Source organism: Tamandua tetradactyla, chromosome 8, assembly GCF_023851605.1.
Source record: "Tamandua tetradactyla isolate mTamTet1 chromosome 8, mTamTet1.pri, whole genome shotgun sequence".
Classification (NCBI taxonomy): domain Eukaryota; kingdom Metazoa; phylum Chordata; class Mammalia; order Pilosa; family Myrmecophagidae; genus Tamandua; species Tamandua tetradactyla.
This window is the reverse complement of record NC_135334.1, coordinates 11,077,638-11,096,128: the sequence shown is the minus strand read 5'-3', so window position 1 is coordinate 11,096,128 and position 18,491 is coordinate 11,077,638. Positions and strand designations below refer to the sequence as shown.

The 18,491-nt window shown below is 38.1% G+C and overlaps 1 protein-coding gene across 1 annotated transcript; it reads right to left on the bottom strand.

Annotated features, from left to right (window-relative positions):
• Positions 1–1,243: 1,243 nt before the first annotated feature.
• PATE2 (prostate and testis expressed 2) lies at positions 1,244–2,477 on the bottom strand. Its single transcript, XM_077112356.1, has 3 exons — positions 2,426–2,477; positions 1,687–1,815; positions 1,244–1,380 (listed from the first exon to the last, which is right to left on the bottom strand). Exons 1-3 carry the CDS (start codon positions 2,475–2,477, stop codon positions 1,244–1,246), a joined length of 318 nt encoding a protein of 105 aa, XP_076968471.1.
• Between the last annotated feature and the right edge of the window lie 16,014 nt (positions 2,478–18,491).

Here is an 18,491-nt window from a genome sequence, read left to right as displayed (position 1 = left end):
ACTTTTCCCATCTACTTGTCTATTTTGAGAAAATTGTCTTCATATCTTTCTTCACGCAGGCTCTGTAAAATCCCAATTGTGAATTCCCCAGGAAGGGTTAAATTCTCATTAGACATAAGGACAGATGACACGCCAAACTATTTTAAGACTTTCATGTGCTCTAACAGAGGAGAAAAGCACTCATGGACACCTGGGCCAGGAACTGTGGGTGGCCTCACATGGAGAGGAGCTCCAAGGTGATTCTGTACACAAGGAAGCTTGACAGTCCTCCATGTTAGGGGTGTTCCTGCTCCTCTTTGCCTATTTGTTTCATTTAGTGTTGGCCTGTTTCTTTTCCCACCACTGTTACCTTTTTGCAGTCTCACACCTATGTTCACTCATAACTTTGCTTTTGTATACAACACTTGGTAATTCCAACATTACCTCATAACATCTCTATGCATTCTACTCTCTCCAACTACCATGTCAGCTTCCTTGTTATTAACATTTGCTTTCTTAATTCCATAAGAAGAAACCGACTGGCCATCCTTGATCAAAGGCACCATTCCCAATCTGATCATCTAGTTCAATCAAGTACCACCTGGGGCCATGATAATCAAGCCAAATCCACCCGTACTAAATTATTTTCTGCAGACTGAAATACCCTGAAAATTTTCCCTGGTGCCTCTTCCCTCTGCCTGTCCATTTTTTTCTGGGCTATCATTTCTTCAAGAGCTCTACTAAAGGATGATTTTGCTCATGTTGCCAGCAAATTGGAAATGCTGGGTTTTCCTCTTCTACATTCAGAACATTTGGGCAAAGGTAGCCTGCCAGGAAGTGTCAGGACCAATTCAAAGAAGAGAATCCCAACTTAAGGGAATGGGTGATGGTGGGTATTCTGTATTTTCTCTTGAATTCTTAGTACAGTCTTGGAGTTATTTTGGCCCAAGTATTTGCCTTTCCATATAGAAGATAAGAAATAACCAATTCTAAGCCCAACCCTATTCATGGCAGAAGGATCACAAAGAAAAGAAAACCTCCTTCCAGATGTAAACAACAGGGATGTGCAAATATGCAGTATAGTGATCCACCATTAGCAAGACTCAGCTGCCCTCTACTACTTCTCTTTACAACTGTTTCTCTTTTCACTACCAACTGGTTTTCTCTCTTTCTACCATTGGTTAGAAGACAGTAAAACATATGGGGAAGATATAAAGGAGCTGTTCACTTGAAGAATGACTCAAAGTCTTGGAGAAGCACAGAACTAGTTTCCCTCAGGAAGGTTGCAGTAGCTGCTGTGTGTGCAGCAGATAAGCTCTGTCCTCTTTTCGTTACCCAAGAAGTTGATGTCCTCACAATTGTGCATACATGACAGTTTTGAATAATGATACATACTCCGTCCTGAAGAGGGAAAGGGAAAAGGGGAAACAAATGTCAGGATCCTGCTTCCTTCTATCATGTTCCTAGGAAAAACCTCTCTCTCTTCAGATTCTAACTTTTCTCTAGGCCTGAATGAGCTACAAGGCTGAGTCTTCTAATTGCTGATCCAGAAAATGGATTTTACTCCCTAACTGAAAAGAGGCATCAGCTTCTCCTCCAACCAGTATTGTCTTAAGGAAAAGTCTACCTTTACTCTCCCCTCTACAAGACCACCCCATCCTCACCCATCCCACTCACTCACTCTGAGGGAGGAAGAAAGTGCACTACCTTTTCTTGTAAGTATATAAATGTTCTCAGTGGCACAGGACTGTTGGTACTTCAGGTTGCAGGACTTCATGCCATCATAGCATAACCCAAGATGATATTTTCTACAATTATAGCACATTTTTGCAGTCTCTGCCAGACACAGAAAGAGGTGCTTAGCAAATGGGGTCCCATGATCTTGGGGCTTCTCTACAGGAGTTTGTTACTGCCTGGTGGTTCTTTCTTGGGCCACTGACTCATTTGATAATCTTGTGAGAGGTAACATGTGGCAGACATAAATCAAATTTTGTCTGATTTCAGGAGGTCAGAGTACCTATAAAGTTTAACTTTGGACCCCAAGTTATGAACCCCTGACCTAACCTAATGATTTTGTCCAGTAATAGAGAAGTGGGAACAAAGAAGAGAGTTTTAGCCTCCTTACACCCAAGAATGAACTAAGCCAGACTGGAAGAAAATAAAACTCCAAGGACTGTCTCATAAGAATGGATTACAGTACTCTTCAAATATGGGGAGAGATTTACTCCTAAATATGTCACAAATGACCTTTTTACCAAGGGCTTCAGACCAGCCATGTCATACCTTTTCTGGAGTCTAGAAGTTCGCCTGTGAAGAGAAGAAAGTTCGTCCTTGTCATAATCTCACAAACACCTACCATAACCCCAATTTTGGAAATTTCTGCTCCCCCCAGTATCTTTCTGCCTCCTAACTGACCATCAACTGTCCCTTGGTCTTCAGGACTTACCTCCAGATGGACAGAGCAGAGAGACCATGCCCAGCAGGAGCAAAACCAACATCCTGGGACATCTGGCACAGGCAGCTCCTTGTGGAAGGTGCTGGCTTTCCTCCTATGACATGTCTTTGGGCAATTTTCATATAAATCACATAATCAATAATTCAAGGACAAACAGTACTTCAGTGTCCCCAAACCAAGCCATCATATGATTCCCCACAGCATTCCCAAGAGGGTGCTCACTCTGAATTTGCACAAATCACTATCCCCTCAGGTATCTCTGTTAAAATTCTCCTCAGTGATGAGCCAAAATCTCTCCCTATAATTTCTCCCATCATTGTATAGCTGTCTCATGCTCTACAGGTAAAGCCAAGCTTCTCTTCCACATTTTATCCTTTCGGATATTTTAAGATAGACTTAGACACTTCAATTCCTTTTAGCTCTCTTTAATAACCTGAATGACTTCAGATGTGTCCGTGCTCACTTAAACTGAGGTCCCAGTACTAATCTAAGATTCCAGGGGTAGTCTGAATGTGGGGCAGCATTGGAGAGCCCCCTCTGTGGTGTAGGAAAGGGCTGTTTCAGGAAAAAGTAAGCAGAGGTGAAAGTTGCCTAGTTGCTTTTATGTGTCATTAACTAATTGGTTGATTTTTTTAATTCAATAAAAATAATTACTGAACACACACAAAATGCCCAGATCAAAGGAAGAAAAGATGTCAAGCAATGCCAACACTTTAATCAGTGTCTTCACAGAGCTTGGAGTCTAGTTAAACAGACCACAAGCACATCACCAAGTCAGCTCTGGAAGACTAGAGAAGGGATGTTCCAAATGGACTCCTTGCTCATGGAAGACCTCCCTGAAGAGGGGTTGCTTTAAAAGAACTCTGAAAGCTAGTGAGGTGTGAGCTGGAAGAAGAGGGAAGTGGGGAACGACACTCAGAGGGGCAGCATGTATAAAAGCACAGTTCTTAGCTTAACACACTGTTAGGAGAGCAGGTCATTAACAGGAATGTGAGCGAGAGAGAAGAGCAGACAGAGAGAGATGCATTTTGTGAGAGATAATGGTATAGCAGTCAAGGGAATGATGCAATGGTCTTGTTACTGAGAGTGCTTTGTCCCAAGCATATAGGACTGAATTTCTTCTCACTATTGAGCAGTTGTAAGAGGTCAAAGATATAGGTCATTTTTTCCCAGGGTTGGGGAAGATAATAAAATATTTACTCTTCTGAACCACTGCTGAGTTCTGAAAGTATCCAATTCAACTTTGCTATATATTTAGGTTTGAGTCCTGCCTCTTCTGCTTGCTAACTATGTGGCTTTGGATGAGTTACTGAACATTCAGAATAATTTGTCATAGCTTACAGGTTATTGTTAGGATTTTATTGGATAGGGTTGTGAAAAGAAAAAGCTCATATTTATTCAGGTCCTAGAAAGTGTTGAGCATTCCTTGTGCAGTTTTGCAGTATCAGGAGCAACCTGGACACTCTACGTAGGGTAGATGTCAAAAACTTCAGCTGGAAAGAACCGCCTCACAGAAAGGTACTTATCCAAGGGAGGCCATTGGGTGGTGGCTGCAGCTGTGGCTTTGGCATGCAAAGGAGGAAAGCCTGGTCATGGGGACAGGGTCAGGAGTGGCCTGCCAAGGGTTAACTTTCACCAAAACTTATATTTGTCTTGGGTATTGGCGTGGGCAGGAAGATCAAGAGCAGTTCTTTTAGAAGCAACTTTGAAGTTAAGGGCTCAGATACAGAACAAACTGTCTAGTTTTCCTTGAGTGGGTGAACAGGTAGGACATTAGATGAGCCCTGAGTCACTGAAGCTGTTCAGAATTGGGCCCACTTCCATAACTTAAGGTATGATCTATCCTCTGATATCTATCTCTATCATGGACCTCTACTCTGAACTCTTGACTAATATCTACAAATATCCAACCCATTTAGAAGGATCACAGGCACCACAATCTCAGAATGTCTTGAAATGAAATCAGATTCTTCCTGATTCACCAAACCTGCTTCCACTTCAGTGTTTCTTGTCTTATTAAATCTGGGAGGTATCTTTATAGCTCCCTGTGCCCCATGCTCAAATAGGAATCTAATAGCAAGTCCTATCCATTCTACCTACTAACACCTGTTCAGATTGGTTCATTTTTCTCCGTCTCCACTGCCACTACCTTAATCCAATCCATCACCATCTTGTCTGAACTAAACAATAGTCTTGTTTTGGGCCCTCCCTGTTTCTATGCTTGCCCCTTGACCATCAGTTCTCCAGACAATCCCTTTATAATGTAGGTCAGAGATGTTATGCCCCGTCAGAACTCTTTATGACGTCTCATCACGCTAAGAAGAAAACAAAACTCTTACTATGGCCTATAAGATCTTCCCCAGTCTGAGCAATGGCCTCTCCAACCTCATTTTCTACCAATTCCCCTTGCTCACACAAGTCTTTGCTTAATCTCCATAAATGGTAAGCTCCATTCTCCATCCTTTTTCCTTCTTTATCTTTTTTATATCAACTTTCTCTACCTGACCTTATATATCTTTCTGTTCACTTGGTCTATCCCTCCACTAGGACAAACCAAGGGCTTGATTTATCACGGAATGCTCAGCACCTGCAGGTTTGGAATCTAGCAGATATCCAGTAAATGTCTGTGGAATGAATGAATAATGGTCTTCTCACTTCTATTTTGCATCCTCCAATACATTCTCCACAGGGCAAGCAGATGGATGCAATTTATTTTTTTAATTATAGTAAGGATGTAAAAATGTGACTCTTTCTACATTCCAGCTAGGGTCCCAAGAGAGTAAGTGGCCAGTATTTCTACATTTTGACCTGAAGTATCAGGTCAGATGTAGAAGCATTGTGCTGCTTGTACAGAACTTACAAAGGAGATGAAAATTAGTGTTAGTATTCTTGTCCCTTTTCCTGTCTGAAAGGTATAAACAAATAAAGAAATGAACATTAAAGTGTCAGAAGATAAAATGAGAGTACTTTTTATAGTCTCAGGGTGGAGGGATGCCTTTCTATATATGGCTCAAAATACAGAACTATTTAAAAGATTGATTTGTTTGGTTACATTAAAAAAAAACTTCTTGGGGGAAGGGGAATCAAGCTCTAACCCATAAACAAACTAAAATAGCTCAAATAGTCAAATAGCATATATATATTTGCAGCTCATATTACAGCTAAGGGGTAATCTCCATATTATACAAGGAAATGTCAAAAATTGATTAGAAAAAGACTAAAAATTGAAAAGAAAGGTGGGTAATTAGTAATAGCATATAGTTCACAGCAAAGGAAATAAAATTGGTTCTTAAACATATGAAGTAGGCTGGGCCTTCCTCCTAACTTGAGAAATGTAAATTCAAACCAAATACAGATACTGTTTTTACTTAGATTTGCAACCATCCAAATTCAATATCACCACTGTCACACATTACCTATAGGAGTGTAAGCTGACACATCAGTAAGGAGGACAATTAGACACAGCTATCAAAGCATAAAGATATAGCGATCTCTACACAGTTATTCCATTTCTGGTAACTTATCTTAAAATAATGCTTGCACATTTGTGAAAAGGTGAATACATACATTTATACTTTGCAGTATGATAACCACAAGTTGGAAAACAACCTACACTGGTCAGTTGGGGGAAGCTAAATAAATTATGGTGCATTCTCACAATGGTACGCTGTGTGGGTAGAGAAAAAGAATGAGGAATTTTATTTTGAAGTGAATTTAGCAGCACATTAAATGCAAATTTTGGTGTGATTAGCAGTAGCACCCTAGTGTTAAAATACACATTCACCTTAAAACTGAATTTAAACATCATAGGATGACCTTCTGGAATGAGGATGAGACTAAAATTTTAACAAAAACTCATCATATGATTATACAAAAATAAAGGCAGAGTTGAAAAGTTGAATATGATAGTGCAATAAAATAATTCCTCAACACAATCAGCAGTTAAATAATTCCTCAGGTCACAATACTGCACATTTGCAACACTGGGTACGAGCCCACTTTCAGCTGAACCTGGTAGGAGAATAGGAAGACTTTCCGCCGTCTTTGCCAGTCATGGCTACTGATGAACGTGATGTTACCGCCTGGATTTGGAGCCTTTTTTTTTCCCTCTAACAACAACAACAACAAAAAACTATCTCTTCTTCAACTACTTGTCAAGTGTGATTATGGAATCTCACTGACATTATCCCACAAAATGAAATTCTGCATACCTTCCTTGAAGAAGATGCTTTCTGAGTATTTGCAGGAATAGGTTCAAGATTTCAGTCCCTACGTTTATATTTTTTTAATTTTTTTTAATTTTATGTAAAATAAAACACAGATTCAAGAAGCCACACAAACGGGTATCTTAGGAAATCTAACCATCATCCAGTTCAAGAAACAGAACTTTGCCAGCTACCCCAGAAACTTCTCCATGTGACTCATCCCAATCAAAGCCCTTCCCCTCCCTCTAAAAGTATCCACAATCATGAATTTTGTAGGAATCTCTCCTTTCTCTTCCTTTATAATTTTACCATGCCAATGTGTATCCTTAGATGCTATAGTATAGTCTTTCCCTGTTTTCAAAATTTGGTATGTTTTGAAAACTCTTTTAAATTACATATAACCCCTCCATCAGTAGCTAAGAGAGATCAAACAGAGCCAAGAGGTTATTCTGGAACCTATTCATATTCAAGCATCAGTTAAATAATGCTAATTGTCATGGTTTGCTAAACAGCATCACTCCTGTTAACTCTTAAGGAAACTAGGACTCAAACTGAGACACTAAATGTTTCATGCACTAAATTTGCTTTCCTGGAACTTATAATTCCCAGAGACTTCCTAGGTCTGATAAATCCTGAAACCCAGAGGAACCAGCCTCTCTAAGATTATCTAATAATTACTTTCCCCATCCTTTAGTGTCAACACCTCTTCTCAACATGAAAAAGTCAGAACAGGCATTGCCTAAAGATCCTATTAGATTTGGAGAAGAATAAAAGGAGAAGAAGGAGTTATAACAGAGAAAATAGAATTTAAAAAACTAGCACGACCACTGAGTCATATATTTATATTTCCTCTAGCTTCGTGTTTTGAAGTAGTTAGAAGGAAAAATCTGAAATAGTGGAATAGTAACCTGTAACAAACTCTACAATCTGTTCTGTCACTACTTGTTGAAGTGTACTTTGAAAATTATTGCTTTTTCTTCCTTTTCTTTGTATATATGTCACATTTCACAATAAAAAAAATGTTTTAAAAATTATGGATAGCCCCTCCATCTTTGCTTTTCCTTGCAATTTATCTACTGAAAAATTCAAGTTCGGTTGATCTGTAGAGTCTCTCATAGACAATAGTTTGCTATTTACATATTCAGGGAGTAGTTATATATGTGCTTCGGTCCTCTTTAGTTCCAACAAATTCGAAACTGAGTAAAGAAGCTTGATCAGACTCAGATTTTATTCCTTCAGAAAGACAGTAGATAATGATGCATTCTTTAATCAGAGGACAATGTTTAATTTTCTCTTCTTTGTAATGTTAGTACCAATAACTCATTACCTAGTTCCATTAATTCATCAAGTTGTTAAAATGGTGATATTCTAATTATATCGATTCATTTTGATTTGTTAGTTGAAATAATTTTTTAAAGAGACACTCTCCTCATCTATAATTTGACGTAACCAGTGTTTCTATTTACATGGCTCCATTGCTCTCCTCTAAAGGTAAATGATTTTTTAAAATATAATTTTGGTTGCTGCAATGACAGGATAGTCAAATGGAAAAAGAATGAAATATTTTGCACCATACAGCATGCAAAAAATATATATATAATTTTGCACTCATGAATTCAAATGTATTTTATCACTTTCAATCTATATAACGTCTTAACCTTATTGAGGCTCAGATGATCACATCTTTATGAGAACCACTCATGGCCTGAATATTTTTTGCTATTAATCTAGCATTGTTTAATAATTTCCTTGTTATATTTTACAAAAAAAATATTCCAGGCATATTGTACATTTCCTACCCTGGAGTTGGAACTAAGAAATCCGTTTTAGCCAAAAATGGTATTTCAGGACCATGATCTCATTACTACTGAGTTGGTCTTTGTTTCTAGGATTTCTAAAGGAATAAATAGATAAATAAATAAATGACAAATACCTCATGAATTTCTACTGATATGTCCAATTCAAATATAAGATGACAAGTTTTACTTAACATCTTTTATATTACAACTATATCTCCTTTTTTCTACATTGAGAATGATGGTCTAAAGATCACAGAATTAGAGCAGAATAGAGTTACAATATTATACATATATGAGGTAAACATAAAAAGCATATTATGTGTATGAATTATAATATGGCATATTTAGAATAGAATGAAATTAGAACCAAATGGAATTAGAATATCCCATAATCACCCCTTTTCTTTATTCTACACATAATATTCTCAGCTTAATACAAATACTACCACCACCAATCACAGTTACTAAAAATAGTTTCTAAATTTTGCATAAGCTCTCCACTTTCTCCATCATCACTGTCCCCATTTTTTATAATTGTTCAATATCTACATTATCCAAGCATATAGTCATTACATTCTACACTCTCTCCCTCTTGATCTTCTTTAGTGACAATCTTCTTTGTTCTACAAGTAAGTTTAAATTTAAATTTCACTACCATTACATACATTGGGGTATTTTCAATAATTTGTTTATCTGAAGCATTTTTTAATGGATTCCTAAAAAAGAGCTTATGGAAACAATAATTCTGAAATTCTTTCATGTCAAAACATTTCATGCTTTTTACATCCAAAAGAGAGTTTTGCTGAATACAAAATCTTTGGTTAATATTTTCTGTCTTATGTATCAAAAATACATTAGTCAATTTATGAAAAGTCTGATGAGTAATCAATTTTCTATCCATTATAAGCCACCTACTCTTTTGGCTTAAATGCCCCAAAGGATTTTCTATCCTTTTTCTTTAAAGGTCAGTAACTTTATGAGAATCTGTTTTGCTGTTGGTTATTCTGTTGATATTCTCAGGTACACAGTGTGCCATTTCCATGTGAAGTTTCAAGTCTTTTAAAATAGTTTCAGAAGTTTTTATTATTTAGTTTTCAGTATTTGTTCTGTTTCATTTGCTTTGATTTTCTTTCTCAGGGGCTTCTATGATCTGCATGTTGAATTTTTTTATCTAAAAAGTCACTTTTTATCTTTAAATCTCTTCGTTTCTTTTAGACTAACATTTTCACTTTCACTTTCTATTTCTTTTAAGTAATAGAAAGCGTTATGTACTCTTATGTTCCTTACGTTTTTTGTTGGGTGATGCAGTTCACCATGGACCCTGAGCATCACTGCACATTTTTTCTTGGGTATGCAAAGACCAAAAAACCCTGACTTTGGTTTGCACAGGCCATGTCTCAGGGTTGTATTTTAATGGTAACCTTGAAGACAGAGGTAACAGCTCCCTCAGGGAAAAGAGCAGGTTTGTTTTCACTTGGAATAAAGGTGGTAGGTTCCTTGTCAAAGCATCCACCTGGGCCTCACCTGAACTGGGACTCAGGGAGTGTAGGTAACCAATGCACAACATGGAGCTCTGGCTTCTGCTTATTCTGTGAGTAATTGAATCTTTTGTCTGTAGCCCAGGAGTTCTGCATTCATAAATCCGTTAAGGCGCTAGCTTGTTAGTTCGCAAGTAGAGTAAAATCCCAGGCCCTTCACAGTTCTCTATGGCTTTGGAAAGGAGGATGAGATGCTGGCAGAGACATAGCTTTCTGGAAGATCAAGGATGAGGGCCCCCACAAGCTGGGGTTGAGAGAAATGAGAAGAGTTCCTAGGATCCAGTGGCAAGTGCTCTCACCCAAGTTGGGGAGAAGTAAGGGAACCCCACTGTCCTCACTGTTTGTATTGGGTTTTGTCTTATTTTTTTATTTTTTATTGTTATAGATTGTATATTCACATGCTATGTAATCATCTGAAGTGTATAATCAATGGTTTGCAACATCATCATATAGCTGTGCATTTATCATCACAATTGACTTTTTTTTCTTTTTTGTAAAATATAACATATATATTAAAAAGCAATACATTTCAAAGCACATTGCAACAATTACTTGTAGAACAGATTTCAGAGTTTGGTATGGGTTACAATTCCACAATTTTAGGTTTTTACTTCTAGTTTCTCTAAGATGCTGGAGAAAAAAGATATATCCATGTAATGAGTCAGCAATCATAATCATTTGTTAAACCCCACCTTCTCTGTATAACTCCACCATCACCTTTGATCTTTCCTCCACTCTTTAGGGATATTTGGGCTATGGCCATTCTAACTTTTTCATGTTGGAAAGGGCTGGCAATCATATGGGGTAGGGGGATGAAATTAGTTGATGTTCTGGAGAGGCTGGGCCATCTGCATCCGTGTATTGTTTTTTATAGCTATGTAATAAAGTACCATAAACTTAGTGACTTTGAACAACACAAATGTATTATCTGGCCATTTCTGAAGGTCAGAAGATCAGACACAGGGTGACTGGGTTTTCAGCTCAGGGTCTCACCAGGCTGAAACCGAGGTGTCACCCAGGGCCGTGGTCCTCATCTGGGGCCTGGGTTACACTAACTCAGTCTAACAACCTGTGAAGACCTGAATCCTGCCAACCACCATGTCAGTGAACTTGGAAGTGGACCTTTCCCCAGTCAAGTCATAAGCTGACTACAGCCAGGCCACCACCTTGTTTACAGTCTACGATGGTCCGAAGTAGAGGAATCAGCTCAACCTCACACAGATTCATGAGCAAAAGAAACTATGAGATAATACATTTTGGTGTTTCAAGCCCCTGCATTTTAGACATTTGTTACACAGCAAGATATAAATAATATAGTGACTGAATCACCAAAGATGACAGAGAAAGCTGCAGCAGCATGTGTGGGGGTGAAAGGAGCAAGCCCCACATGCTGGGATGTATGTGAGGTGTGCTGGTTTGAAAGGATGTATGTCCCCTAGAAAAGCCATGTGTTAATCTTAATCCCATTTTGTAAAGGCAGAATAATTGCTATTCAATACTGTATGTTTGAATCTGTAATTAGATCATCTCCCTTGAGCTGTAACCCAGTCAAGAGTGGTTGTTAAGCTGGATTAGGTGGAGACGTGTCTCCACCCATTCAGGTGGGTCTTGATTTGTTTATGGGAATCCTATAAAAGAGCAAACATTTTGGAGAAAGCGAGGTTTCTGAGAGAGCAGAGAATGGCATAGCCACAAGAAGCAGAGAGTCTACCAGCCAGCGACCTTTGGAGATGAAGAAGGAAAATGCTTCCCGGGAAGTTTCATGAAACAGGAAGCTAGGAGAGAAAGCTAGCAGATGATGCTGTGTTCGCCACGTGCCCTTCCAGATGACAGAGAAACCCTGACTGTGTTCTCCATGTGCCTTCTCACTTGAGAGAGAAACCCTGAACTTCATCGGCCTTCTTGAACCAAGGTATCTTTTCCTGGATTCCTTAGCTATAGATTTGTTTTATTTGGGACATTTCCTCGACCCTAGAACTGTAAACTAGCAACTTATTAAATTCCACTTTTAAAAGCCATTCCATTTCTGCTATATTGCATTCCAGCAGCTAGCAAACTAGAGCATGAGGGAAGGAAGCACATGGATGGTGAGGCAAGAGCCAAAGAAGAATAAAAGCTTCCCCACGTTCCAGCCATTTCCTGCTGGATAACCTTCTCCTGCCTGACTCCTGGCCAGAGAATAATACCATCTCCTTGTACCTGTTATAACCCCTGAAGTGTATAGGTTAAACAACTTAGCTTTTTTTTTCTGTTGGGAAAACAAAACAGAGAACCTGGACTCAAATGATAGGATTTGGGGAAAAGTTGCAATGGAACCCAAACAAGCTGTGTTGAAAGCTATCCTTCAAGCTGTGGCACACTTCCTCCCTCAAGGACCCCTAACCCTAATGAGCTTTAAGCTATAGGCTTCTGTGACTGATTTGTCACTTGGAGCCTCTGGCCAAAAAGACACAACCTGCATCCAGAGACAACCCTTGGGGATTACGACTCATCACCTCCCTGACCAGGTGTACCAGGTACACCGTTTCTGAAAAGCAGCCATTGACCTGCTACTGGACTCTCATGAAAACTGAATGTCTGACCCAAAGAAGTCTTGTGAGGTTCTGGCTTGATATTCCCCTTTGGGGATGAGGGTGATTCAACTCAGTCTCAATAGCTAACAAAGTGGGAAGGGCTCCAAAAGCCTCACTCCTCAAATGAAATGGCATATTCAAGAATGCACCTCATCTGGCCCCAGTGGCATCTTGGCTTTACAGCTATTCCTACTCTACCACCTGAAGCAACCCTGCTGGTTCAATAGATACTTCAATATAGCCAGGTTACTAAGGGTTCAGTTAAGCTAAAACCTAGTGATGTCCACCCTTGCTATGCAAAACCAAAAGCAGGTATGATAGCTCTGCTCCATGGCCAAACTTCAAGGCTGTTCTCATAGCTCTGGTCATTACACTTAATAACGAACCTTATACTTTTACTTATTCTTAGATTCTGTCACTAATGCCCTAAGCATCTTGTCTGCCATTTGAAAGGGTGCAGACTGGGTGATGAAAGATAACCCTCTTTGGGGATGCAAACTGTGGAAACAAATTGCAGTTGCTGATCACTCATATAGATGCTCACTCATGTAGATGCCCACCGTAAGTGCCCATTCTTTGGTGCAAACAAAACGACTAGGCTGCTGATCCAGTTGCCACCATTGCCAGTGGAATCATTGTAACAGACATGACAATGAATCCACCATCACTGAGACTAGATACATGGTTAAGGACTCTGTGCTTCTGAAGCAAAAACTACCACAGACTGCCAGACTTGTGACTTTTGCCAAAAGTTAGACCAGCCCACTTGGTTCTTGTTCTAGTTTGCTAGCTACTGGAATGCAACACACCAGAGATGGATTGGCTTTTAATAAAAGGGGATTTATTTCATTAGTTCTTCAGAGGAAAAGCAGCTAACTTTCAACTGAGGTTCTTTCTTACGTGGTAAGGCATAGGGTGATCTCTGCTGGCCTTCTCTCCAGGCCTCTGGGTGCCAAAAACTTTCCCCAGGGTGATTTCTTTCTGTATCTCCAAAGGCCTGGGCTGAGCTGCTTGTGATGAGATGAGGTATGCTGAGCTGCTTGGGCTGTGCTACATTGAGCTGTCTCATTTAAGCACCAGTCAATTAAATCAAACAATATTCATTGAAGCAGGCACGCCTCCTAGCTGACTGCAAAAGATGATGTTCACATGACATTGGCTCATGTCCACAGCAATAGATCTAGGCACCTTCACCTGACCAAGTTGACACCTGAATCTAACTACCGCAGTTCTTAAAGTAAAAGAGTTCACTCTGTTACTTTACATTGAACACTGGCTCTGCCCACTTCTGGTAGATGGACATCAGGCCTCTCATCCCACCACTCTTGACTGTCATGAAAAAAAGCAATTTTAGACTCAGAGGAGCATGCTAATTAATAAATATAGAATTTAATTATTTTACTATTAAGCAAAGCAAATGCAAGAAGCCTGCACGTGGCTACGAAGCTGTGGTGGATTTTCAGCTATCTATATGAAAGCCATCATTGTCATATGTTCTAATTTACTAGCTGCCGGAATGCAATATACCAGAATCAGAATGGCTTTTAAAAAGGGGAATTTAATAAGTTGCTAGTTTACAGTTCTAAGGCCAAGAAAATGTCCAATTAAAACAAGTCTATAGAAATGTCCAATCTAAGGCATTCAGGGAAAGATACCTTGGTTCAAGAAGGCCGAGGAAGTTCAGAGTTTCTCTCTCAAGTGAGAGGGCACATAGCGAACACAGTTAGGGCTTCTCTCTCAGCTGGAAAGGCACATGGCGAACACGGCGTCATCTGCTAGCTTTCTCTCCTGGCTTCCTGTTTCATGGAACTCCCCGGAAGGCATTTTTCTTCTTCATCTCCAAAAGTCACTGGCTGGTGGAGTCTGCCTCTGTGGCTATGTTGTTCTGCTCTGCTCTCTCTGAATCTCTTTCACTCTCCAAAATGTTTCCTCTTTTATGGGACTCTAGAAACTAATCAAGACCTACCCAAATGAGTGGAGACATGTCTCCATCTAATCCAGCTTAACCACCACTCTTGATTAAATCACGTCCAGGGAGAAGATCTAATTACAGTTGCAAACATACAATGCTGAATAGGAATTAGAAGAAGTGGTTGCCTTTACAAAATGGGGTTAGGATTAAAACATGGCTTTTCTAGGGGCCATACACCATTTCAAACCAGCACATTATACAATTATAAGCCACAAATATTCAACTTGCGTCAGTAATTTTACTTTTACTCTGACATCCTGTTTTTCATAATTCATTCTCAGGCCTTCTTTGACATGTGACTCATAATTCTTTATAAAAATATATCCTATGGTTGCCCCTAATTAGTCAATATTTCAACATTTTTCATTTCAATTTCACCACAATCACTCCCCTTTGATACTATTTTATTGTATGAGATTTCTTCATACAATTTGCATTGTAGTGTTAATTTCTCTTTGAGCTGGCCTGCATGTTCTATATATTAAAAAAGTCTAAAATAGCATCCATAGTAAAGGATTGATTAATATTATAATAGGATGAAATTAAAAATTAAAAATTAGCTCTGCATTAGAATTCATCATATAATATACAATGACCTCGTTTACCAGGCTGCTATGACAATACCATACAATGGGCTGGCATAAATCATGGGAACATATCGACTCACAGTTTTGGAGCTAGAAGTCCAATATCAAGTTATCAGCAAGGCTTGCTTTCTCCCCGAAGACTAGCATTGTGTTGCTGGCTTGCTGTCAGATCTTGGGGTTCCTGAGCGTATGTTTCTGTTTCTCCTCACATGACAATGCCCTCTCCTTTCTCACTTCTTTTCCTTCCAGGTTCTCTTTATAAGGACTCCAGTAATTCAGATAAAGACCCACCCCCATTCAATTGGGCCACATTTTAATTGAAAATAGCATTTTCAAAAAAGTCACATTTACAATGGGTTCATACATACAGGGAGTTTTGGGGGGCATCATTCATCCGACCACACACAATATGTCCATAATCATTTCACAGTTTTATAGATTGCTCACTAATTTTGGGAGATTGTTTTTCTAAGTGTTTTGCAATTTGAAAGTTATTCTTCTGTTCTCATTTTAGTTTTTCCCAATTTACACCTAATAAATAATCACCATTCGGAGCCTGCTTAAAAGCTTCAAATTTTAATATTTTCTTGCATGGCCTAATATTCATTTCTTATGAATATCCATCAATTATGTAAGCTACAGTGTTCTCACAGGTTAAAACCCAGGCTGGTACAAATAATCTTACCTTCTCAATTAACATTTCTAATGTAAGACCCACATTTCTCACCCACATTTCTCATTATCCATTACTAAAGCTAAATTTGGGGTACGCATTGGAGGATATAAACAGAATTGTTAAACTGTAAGGAACAGGGTTTAGTTTGTTCAAATCTGACCACATTTTATCACATTTATCAATGACAATAAAAGCATTTTAATTGCAGTCAACTAAATCTCCTTGAACAATATGAAATCTCTCTTTCATATTGGTATAGGAGAATACTTATATACTTTAATCAAATTAGTTTTATTAATTCAGTTTTCAGTTTTAATCTGTAAATGCAAAATTTCAGTTCATCTATTTATAATCCTTTAATCTCTCTTTGATAGTATGCTCACTATTTTTTCTTGTAAGAGGCACTATCCTATAGTTGTCTACTAGTAATTATATACTCTAGTTGCTGAATAGCTAGTGTTGTTCAGTTATACATATAAAGGCTTGTGGCAATTTTGTAGTTTCATTTTGTTGCAAAAGAATTTCACTCTAAATTACTCCCTAATTCAATTCTAATTTGCTTCTATTGCTGTATCTTGAATTAGGTTATGATTCCATCCTAGCTGCATCTGAATTACATGTTTCAGCAATTGCCGTAAGGCATTAAGTTTGTCAGTATTTCTATATCCTAAGAGTTAAGATATTCACACTTAATAAATTATTATCCATACATTGAATTAGCGGAGACCCCTACTGTGGAAAAGTTCTTTTAAGCTCTTGCATTAGTTAGGGTTCTCTGGAGAAACAGAATCAACAGGGAACACTTGCAAATATAAAATTTATAAAAGTGTCTCATGTGACCATGGAACACAGAGTCCAAAATCCACAGGGCAGGCTGTGAAGCTGATGATTCTGGTGGAGGGTCTGGATGAACGCCACAGGAGAGGCTCACCAGCAAAAACAGGAAGAGAGCCTGTCTCTTCTGATCCTCCTTTAAAGGCTTCCAGTGATCAGATTAATCATTACTCATTGCAGAAGACACTCCCCTTCAGCTGATTACAAATGGAATCAGTTGTGGATGTAGCTGACATGATCATGATTTAATTCTATGAAATGTCTTCATCACAACAGACAGGCCAGCATTGCCCAACCAGACAAACAGGTACCAGCACGTGGCCAAGTTGACAACTGAACCTGACCATGACAGCTCTCTTGTAAATGCACAGAGAATATAGTAAGTGGCTCTGAATCCTGAGGAATCCATTGCCATAAATATTAAATAGCTTTGGTATGTAAACCCAAAGAGACCAGATCCTCAGCTAAAAATCCTCAGCTAACAAAAAAGAAAGCTGAGTTTAAATCTGTTACAGAAAATTATTCAGCTGATGCAGGTATAGAGATTAAAATAGCAGAAGGGTTAAGTACCACAGGTGCAAAAGAATCACAAACTTATTTTTTATATGAGATCCTGTGAAAAGTTATAAACACAGCCCAGCCAACACCTAAACTGCATCCTTGTGGTAATCCGGGCAGAAAACTCAATTAAACATTTCCTGATCCATAAAACCTGTAATATGGTAACTATATGTTATTTAAGCCACTAAATTCATAATAACTTGTTACACAGCACACGTACTTGCCTGATACAATTAACAATGTTGTGCATCTTTTCATGTGCTTATCAACCATTCATTTATATGTGTTTTTGGTGAAGTGTCCATTCTTATCTTTTGCCCATTTTGCACCAGACTATGTGTCTTCTTGATAATGTGATAAAAGAGTTCTTTCTATATTCTGGATGCAAGTCATTTACCAGATACATATTGCAAATACTTTCTTTCAGACTGTGGCTTGCCTTTGTATTTTCTTAATAGTATGCTTAAAAATTCAGTAGATTTTAATTTTGATGAAGTCTAATTTATAATTTTTTCTTTTATGATTTGTGCTTCCATGTTTATTATACAAATCTTTGCCATTCTGAATGTTGCAAACATTTTCTCCTGAGTTTTCTTCAAGAAATTTCACCATTTTAGCTTTTACATATTAGTATTTGAGCCATTTACAGTTAATATGTGTATATGGTATAAACTAAGGGCTAGGATAAATTTTTGTCATGTGGATATTCAATTGTTGTGACACAGTTTGTTGAAAGGCCATCTTTTTTCCCTAAAACACTTTGTCAACTTCATTGAAAATCACTTGATTATATATGTGTAGATCTATTTCTGGGATTTCTATTCTGTTCAATTGTACCATTTGTCCCTTCTGACATAAATACTATACTGTCCTGATTATTTTGTTCTTTTTCAAAATAGTTTTAGTATTCTAAGTCTTTGCATTTCCATACAAATTTTGGAATCAGATTATAAATTTCTATTAAAAAGCTTGTTGGCATTTTGCTTAATGCTGCATTTATTCTGTGAACAGATGCTTTGAAGGGATGATATACAAATGGTTTAAAAAAATGGAAAGAGATATTTAATATCATTAGGATATGATTTGTAAAGTTTAGTATATGCTTCCAAACACTTCTCAAAAGTGGTAGTTCCAGTTCATATTCCCATAGACAGTCGAGAACCTTTCCCATAACTCCATTTCCTTGGTACTACTTGATATTATTTTCCTTCATTTTAGCCATCATAATGGGTATGTATTGGTATTTTCATGGTTTTAATGTACATTTTCATGACTAAAGATAATTCTTTATTAATCATTTGGCTATCTTTTT

Excerpts from the sequence above, each read along its gene's own strand:
- PATE2 (XM_077112356.1), bottom strand. The coding sequence starts at position 2,477 with ATGTTGGTTTTGCTCCTGCTGGGCATGGTCTCTCTGCTCTGTCCATCT. Across the intron at positions 1,816-2,425 it reads TCTGCTCTGTCCATCTGGAG|AGACTGCAAAAATGTGCTAT; the intron begins GTAAGTCCTGAA and ends TGTGTCTGGCAG. Across the intron at positions 1,381-1,686 it reads TTATATACTTACAAGAAAAG|GACGGAGTATGTATCATTAT; the intron begins GTAGTGCACTTT and ends TTCCCTCTTCAG.